At 32.2% G+C, this 8,598-nt stretch overlaps 1 protein-coding gene across 1 annotated transcript in view; it reads left to right on the top strand.

Moving 5' to 3' along the window:
* The window catches only part of LOC121375780 (anoctamin-7-like), a 50,165-nt gene extending 42,836 nt beyond the window's left edge, over nucleotides 1-7,329 (top strand). The window contains exon 20 of the mRNA XM_041503411.1: nucleotides 3,242-7,329. Coding sequence (XP_041359345.1) covers nucleotides 3,242-3,542 — 301 coding nt within the window. The 3' untranslated portion in view covers nucleotides 3,543-7,329. The remainder of the gene's footprint in view (nucleotides 1-3,241) is intronic.
* The last annotated feature ends 1,269 nt before the right edge of the window (nucleotides 7,330-8,598 follow it).

The raw sequence follows: 8,598 nt of genomic DNA, 5'->3' as shown, positions 1-8,598 counted from the left end.
TTAGATTTCCTTGTAAAGACAGCATTAACACTATAAAACGGTTGCTTTCTTTTTGCCCATTATATACATTTAAAAGCATAATGTTGTTAATTAGAATGATACTTTCTATTTTCTGGATATCCTCTGTCATTTAAATATAAATGATTAAATACATGTACAGTCAATAAATGCCTTTGGATAAAGTAAAATTAAAGTTTGCTTCAAGTAAACATGTTATGTTACATTTCCACTTTCTGGACCCTATATATGTTTAAAGATCTATACAGAGCTTGAAATTGTGGCCTGTAAAAAGTGAAAAGAAGTCTATTTTTAAATCTTGCAAGTGAAATAAACATTCACCTGCTAAAATTAACTAAATATTGCGTCATTTTTAAAAAACCCAGATGTACATACAATCATCTCATCTTGTATTTAGCTGAGGCCGAGCTCATAATTCTATTACATTTTAATTTTATAATGCTCTAAACTACATATCAGAGGTCTTAAGTTTCCACACACTGTCCCAAACCCTACATTCACGTTGTGCTGACTTATTTCCAGCAGGCCATTTTTGTTTCACAGCAGGCCATATTTCTTTTGGCCTGCTATTTAAAAACAAAATAATGGCAGGCCATATTTTGCTTCATATTTCGAGCCCCGATATAATTCTAGTAGGTTTCGATTATAACTTGAATTTTGTCATGGATTTGCAGAAGTTTAGTCATCATAATGAAGTAGTACTGTTTGGTTAAAGTGTATCAGATTTCCTTAATTTCTATATTGTCAATGGATGACATTTATATTTGCTATGGGTGTTCCGCAAATGCATTTGGAGCCACTACTAGTACTATTACCATATGGATTTTTAAAAAAGATTTTGTATATCTGTTGGAGCCCATATATGACTGCTTGCAGTGGGTTAACTCTGATGGTGATTGAGTGGTTAACCACATTGTTGGACATAGTTCATGTAGGTGACCTGTTGGAGCCCATATTTGACTGCTTGCAGTGGGTTAACTCTGTTGGTGATTGAGTGGTTAACCACATTGTTGGATATAGTTCACATAGCTGAGCTGCATGGTGAGAGCCGTTTTCTTGAACTTCAGTTGGATATAGAGTATGTATCATTATAATTATCATTATCACTACCATGATCACCATCATCATCAATATGTTTGGTATCAATTGTACTGCTACTGTTCTCTCTCTATTTTTGTCTCTGCCTATTCCTCCTTCTTTGTTGGCCTCTGTTTTTTTTTTTCTCTTTCTCGCATGCTCTGACTTGCATTATTACCATGTGCATATTTTACATGACTTCCGATTGGATAATTTTACGTCACGTGTGATTCCATTTGAGGTCATACTGCATTGCTCTGTGGTTTTGCAACCCTACAAATTATGATATTGCACTATTTTCGGTATAAAATTAGCATTATCGGTTTGCTAGACAAAATTTGGAAATTGTAGCATGTTCCAGATGACTACTTGTAAATAGGCCTTGTTTGTGTATTTATTTTTTATCAAATGATTTAAGTAATAAAACAATTGTGGCACTGTGCATGATGAGACAAATATGATGTTTTATGGAGTGTAAAAAATAAATAACAATCACAGCCTCTGGACTGGGTCCATGTTATTTGTGTTCCTCCTTAAAACATATTGGTCTTATCACAGTGTCATGTATTTGCTTATTATCAATGTATCATTATTACAATGTATTTAGTTCTTTAATTGCAGTAATGCATCAATATATTGAGCTGTAAGTTTGTTTATCTTTATTATGTAGAGATACAGATCATGTTTGTATTTCATGGGGATTCCCCATTTTTTTACATTTAGGTTGTGACCCTTGAAATTAACAGCTTTCTGGACTTTCTGCAGTATGTCAAGATATGTTTTATGTAGAGTTGCAAATAATGTTTGAGATTTTAACACTCTTTGACAGTGCACTGTTGATGGAGTTGGATCCATTAAATTTTACTGAGGAAATATTACAATCATTATAACATGACAATTTTCAGAACAATTCTTTACAATGCTTCAAGATATTAACCTGAAATCGTGTGTATAACTTTAACATATTGAACTATACAGACCGAAATTGTGTTTCATGTTAATTAATGGGTCCCTTTTTGACAGCATAATTGATTGAATGTGCACTGGAACTTCATAGTGATGCAATCAGTAATATAACATTTCTGAGAGAGTAATGTTGTGTGAATAGAATATAACCCTCATAAATGTTATATTCATAACGTACTGAACACCATTGAAAATGCACAACACACTTTTCTGTGTTTACATATATGTAGCTATCGCATGTGTGAGGTTACTTTAAAACACACAGTGACCCTAACCCTTGACAAGGGTCCCTTGTACATACAATGTTGGGTTTATTTATTGCCTTTGAGAATACGTCTGTCCCACATACAGTTTTCCAGATGTTTTTTTTCACATTGTCTTGAGATAGTGAGCTGAAATATGGTGTATACATATAGCTTTATCATGTTCTGTTACATATCAAGTTTGACTTTCATGACGAATTACCGTACCCATTTGTGACAGAGTTATGACCCTTTAACTTAGGAGATTTGGAAATTTGTTTTTCAGATATTTTTTTCAGAATTGCATCAAGATATTATTGTGAAATTTTGTGTATATATTTATCGTGTACTGTCAAGTTTGAATTTCAAGGCATGGTTATGGCCCGTGAACTTAAGAGATATGAAAAAGTGTTGAGCTCGGTAGAGGACATGTATTGCTTTAGCAGTACTCCCAGAATGCTTATTTATTTTTCTTGTCCTTTTTAGAACTACAAATCTGATTTGTGTATTTTCAGTGGAGTATATTACATCCCCATGAAAATTAGTTGATCCTGGCTGTCTCAGGTGACATGCATGTACTAGCAATACTCAGAATGCTTGGTATAATATGCATCTGGGTCTGTCCATTCTATTTATAACACAACAGTCAAGTACTTGGTATCAAATGTAGTTAGGCCTAATGCATTGTTTTTATTATCATTCAAATAATGGCTTATACTTTGTACAGAGAAACCTCTCTTAAACAGCACACCCACAGGACCAAGTAAAAAGTCTGTTTAGGTTATGCACACTCTGTACTGATATTTAAAAAGGGACTGAAAAAACCCCTCTGGTTTAGAGAGGGTCAGGTTTTGAGGGATTTTAGAGTATTAGATTAATTTGTGAACCGACACTTTAAATGCTTACTTTTGATTTTTAATTTGTTTTCTATGATTCAGTCATGCATCCGATGTAATTGAAGAGAATGATGATGATGCTGGAGGTGGTAGTGGTGGTGGTCAGGGCGATGTCCAGCAACAACGGGAGGCTAGTCCAGACAGAGCTAGGTCTGATTCTAGAACTGATTGTCACAGAATTCCGTGTGCTTCTATTTTGACCTGTACTTACAATCCTTCAATTTTGACCTATACTTACAATCATTCTTCTGTTGCTGGACTTAAATCATTCTTCTATCACTGCACGTACAATTGTTCATCTGTCGCTGCACTTATAATTGTTCTTCTGTCGTTGCACTTATAATTGTTCTTCTGTCGCTGCTCCTTCTGTCGCTGCACTTATAATTGTTCATCTGTCGCTGCACTTATAATTGTTCATCTGTCGCTGCACTTATAATTGTTCATCTGTCGCTGCACTTATAATTGTTCTTCTGTCGTTGCACTTACAATTGTTCTTCTGTCGCTGCTCCTTCTGTCGCTGCACTTATAATTGTTCTTCTGTCGCTGCCCAGACAATTATACACTCTTTAAATCAACTGATTTTCAGTTCATGGAGCAAACTTCCTGTTGCCCAGACAATTATACACTCTTTAAATCAACTGATTTTTAGTACATGGAGCAAACTTCCTGTTGCCCAGACAAGTATACACTCTTTAAATCAACTGATTTTCAATTCATGGAGCAAACTTTCTGTTGCCTAGACAATTATACACTCTTTAAATCAACTGATTTTCAGTACATGGAGCAAACTTCCTGTTGCCCAGACAAGTATACACTCTTTAAATCAACTGATTTGTAGTACATGGAGCAAACTTTCTGTTGCCAATACAATTATAATCAACAGACTTTTAGTACCTGAAGCAAATTTTCTTTTACCCAGATAATTATTATATGATTCCCATTTTCAAGTTCATCTGAAATGTATATATGTAATTGTGATGCAGTATTTTTGCTTTAATTTTTTTTATTGGATAAAACAGTATGTTTGTATCGTAACATAGTGCAAATATAATGTACTTTTTGTTCGTTTTGTTTTGTGGGTGTGTAAAAGGTATGGTCGATCATAATGAGTTTTGTTACTATTTTAATATATATACATTTTTCATTTTTTAAATAATTTATTTGATGAATAATGTGCTTTTGTTTATTTGTATAATGGCTGTGAAATAGACAAGATGTAAAGTGCATTCATGTATTTATTGATAAAACAGGGTTATATATATATATATATCTATCTATATATATATATATATATATATATATATATATATATATATATATATATATATATATATATATAATCTGTTGACTTTCAGGGATGTGAGAGCTATGCGGAAATGCAGAAATGCGCTTTTCCATTTTGTCTAAAAAACACCCACCTAAACATGATGTTCAATGCTGTTGACTACACAAGGTTCATTTGCATGTTTTCACGGTTTTAAGTTTATGATGTGTGCCTTATATTATAAGTTATAACCAGTTTAGATTTGTTAGCGTTGAATGCAATTTTTGGCAGTTCCAGGGGTTGCAACAACAATTTTCCTTCAGGGGCCCTTTTAGTGGCCCCTGCACACCGGCCACAGTAAGCTAATTTGTTCCAGCCGTTCTCACATCCCTGGACTTTAGCCAACCCTTTTAGGGGGGTTTCATTTTTTTAATTATATATATATATATATATATATATTTTATTTACTAATATCAATGCAGTCATAGTTAATGCTGAGATTGTGATTGAGTAATGGTTTATGTGTTACTTAATGCATTGTGTTTTTGATAATTTATAGTGACTCTGAAATATCAAAACTTGATACTGATAGGAGGTTGTCAACATCTTACGTGTCTGACCGGTAACGTTTAAGAAACTCCTTATTATTTTGATACACATGTACTAACATCAAATATGCCATTAGACTGCATTTACAGAATCATATATCAATGAAAACCATTTATTAGTGCTAATATAATAATAATAATACTCGCTAGACATTGCTGCTTTAAATAATAATTATAATGGTTAATCATTATGGTTGTCTAAATACTCTTAGCATGCAGGTATGTAATATATTATACATGTACATGCATTGTACAATATTCTCTTATTTCCAACTATATGACTGCTTATGCTGCTTGTTAAATACTTTATGCCATTTTATAATACTTGCACTTGTAGTTAAATCACAAAATGCTATGTGACAGGCTTTCATTGTTGAGGAGTGTGATCACTCCCATGTGCCATCACACCTGTAAGATGAACTTGTTGAGCTATGTAAAATCGATCCACTGGAGAACTCTAAACATTATTATATCATTATATTCACAATTTAAAACTCACTCCTCTGTAACTCTCCTGACTAAATCTAGGGCATGATATATCACTCTTCTAGATGTTTGAAACATGATATACAATATATATGTAAACTGCATTTTAAATATATTTAGCACTATCTCAACATGGTTAAATTGTCTGATTTACCTTGTATGCACTGTTGTTCTAGATTTTTGTTAAATATTTTGAAGTTATATTATTATGTTACAAATGTAGCTGCACATGCATGGATGGAAATGAGCTTTATTATTTATCATTTATTATATTACTGAAATGTAACAATTCAGTGTAGTTACATATAGTTTTGGTCTTTCGTATTTTACTTATTATTTTCTTGTTTATTTATTCATTCATTTTTAATTTTTGCTGAAGCATAATACATGTGACAGTGGGTGAATGTGCTTTTTCTTTATTTAAATATCGTACATTTTGCAGATATTAAGACTTGATTTTATACCCTTATTTGTGAATGTTAAACTGAATACAATGTCTTTCAATAATGTTTGCAATAAGTAATATTTTCACATAGTGTTTACTTGTATATGAATATATGCCAGTTATATATGAATATGTGCCAGTAAACATGGACAAATTAGGAAAAGTACATTAAATGGTATTATAATAGTTTATAATTGTGTTTTCTTTTCTTAATAAATCTTACTTTCTATGATAATTGATACCGCTGTATTTTTGTTGCCATTGTGAGGTGAAGAAATAGACATTTACAGTTATCTGCTGAATTGCTTTATACACAAATATTTACCTGTCAGTATTCTAACTGATTTATTTGAGGGTGGATTGTTTTAATGCAACAATCATTAATATTTGTAAAATAGCACTTTTTTAGTGCTTTTGTTGTTTGCCAAGCATAGAGCAGTTGGGTGACTGGTTGTGTTATATACATGTGTTATATACATGTGTTATGTACATGTGTTACGAGTTCCCTTCAGTCTTGAATGAATGCTACATGTACATATAGTGTTATATAAATTAGTTCCAATATGCAGCAAGTGTACATACATGCATTTGTTTATAAATGATTCCAAATGAGATTTTAGAATCAGTATACCAGAAGCAAAATGTAAAAAATAATGCAGTATCTATATTAATATTGTAAGACACTGAATTGGTTAATACAGCTAGCGTATGTGAAAATCTTGTCTCTTTGCATGCTCATAACTAATGCTATTTCATACTGATCCGTAAAGGTGGGTGGATATCACATTTGTAGTTTTGCTGCATTATGCATTCATTGATTTTCCGTTTACCTTTACCATAGTTTGACACCCAATTGCCGATGTATTTATCGTGCTGGGGTGTTGTTAAACATTCATTCATTCATAGATTTTCACACTTAACAGGTTGTAAAAGTTTCCATATAAACATGCATGTTGTATGCTTCTGAATGTTTGTATTTTAATTAGTTTTGTAACTAATTTTTTACAGAAAGAGGGGATTAACTTATAGCTGTAACTAAAAAAAATTCTTATTTTTTGTTGTAAACATTTATTTTTAAAAATTTAAACAATATTTAATGACATAAAAATACTTGAGTATTTGTTTTGAATACCCCCCAGAAAATTAAGGAAAAACAAAACTGATATCTACTGGTCCTGATAAAGCCAAAAGTAATAAGTGAATATATGTTTTCTGTCTTAACATATCATCAGGCTGAGACTTTTCATTCAGCTTTGGTACAGTTCATATATAATCAATAGAATGAAAGTTGGAAATGGTGGTCGTTGTGTTGTATGTCTCGTGTAATGTATGGTCTTGATTTGATGATCATGTCTGTAATTCATCCACATGGCAGCAACCTCCTGAGGAAGCAGTCTGCTGAAGTGGATACGGGTTTCAAGGAAGAACACGAACTGCAACAGCAACAGTCATGTGAGAAGTTTTATCTTTATAGACAAAATTGAATCTGTTATCATGCATGATCATGCTTCAACCATAGCTGAACAAAAACATCATTGTTCTGTAGTTGATGTATTGTATATTTGTAACAAAAAGTCCATCATTGTCATTGTCCTAGTTCATCCATAAGAAAAATATCTTTGTCATTGCCCTAGTTCATCCATAAAAACTCTTATTATCCTAGTTCATCCATAAAAACTCTTATTATCCTAGTTCATCCATAAACACTCTTATTATCCTAGTTCATCCATAAACACTCTTATTATCCTAGTTCATCCATAAACACTCTTATTATCCTAGTTCATCCATAAACACTCTTATTATCCTAGTTCATCCATAAAAACCTTTATTATCTTAATTGATCCATAAAAACTCTTATTAGCCTAGTTCAATCATAAAAAGTCGTATTATCCTCATTCATCCATAAAAATATGTTTTGTATGTTGGTTGGTTTTCAGCATCAGAACGTGGACTCTACATGGACATCCACAGGTATCACGATACGAAATGCTGATTCACGTTTTAACCTGTATGCTGTGTGTGTTGCTTGCGGTACTTATTTTCTCTCTTACACTCACTTAATTAGTTTTAAATTTGTACAAAATGTGTTCAGTAATTGTTCCTTTTGAAGGGATGACAGTAACTTGAATAACTGAAATAAAATTAATAATGATAATGATAAGAATTCAGATATGCTATAATTTGTTACTGGGTGTTCATGATAAATTTCAAAAGGTGTATTTTGTGAAATTTTGTTTATAAATTTATATAAATAGTTTTATAATATTACTTTTTTTTAATAACTTTAAATTATATATGTATGTATGTATGTATGTATATACAACTGTATATAATAAATATATTCTGTTTTAGAATTAAGTTTGAGGTAGAATATCTTTGCTGTGATTATAGTCTCTCATTTTCTTACATTATTTCATGATGTTGCTTCTTAATATAATTATGGTAACCAACTGCACCCCCCACCCCCAAAAAAAACCCCAACAACAACCCAACAAACTCCCCAGCAAATCTCCCCTCCCCCCCCCCCCCCCCCCACCTAAAGCCCAGACAAACAAAAAACATGACTGAAAAATATCCAGTTTTGAAGGAATTCCTG

The sequence above is a fragment of the Gigantopelta aegis genome, chromosome 6 (assembly GCF_016097555.1).
Source record: "Gigantopelta aegis isolate Gae_Host chromosome 6, Gae_host_genome, whole genome shotgun sequence".
Classification (NCBI taxonomy): Eukaryota; Metazoa; Mollusca; class Gastropoda; order Neomphalida; family Peltospiridae; genus Gigantopelta; species Gigantopelta aegis.
This window is presented reverse-complemented; position numbering and strand designations above follow the sequence as displayed.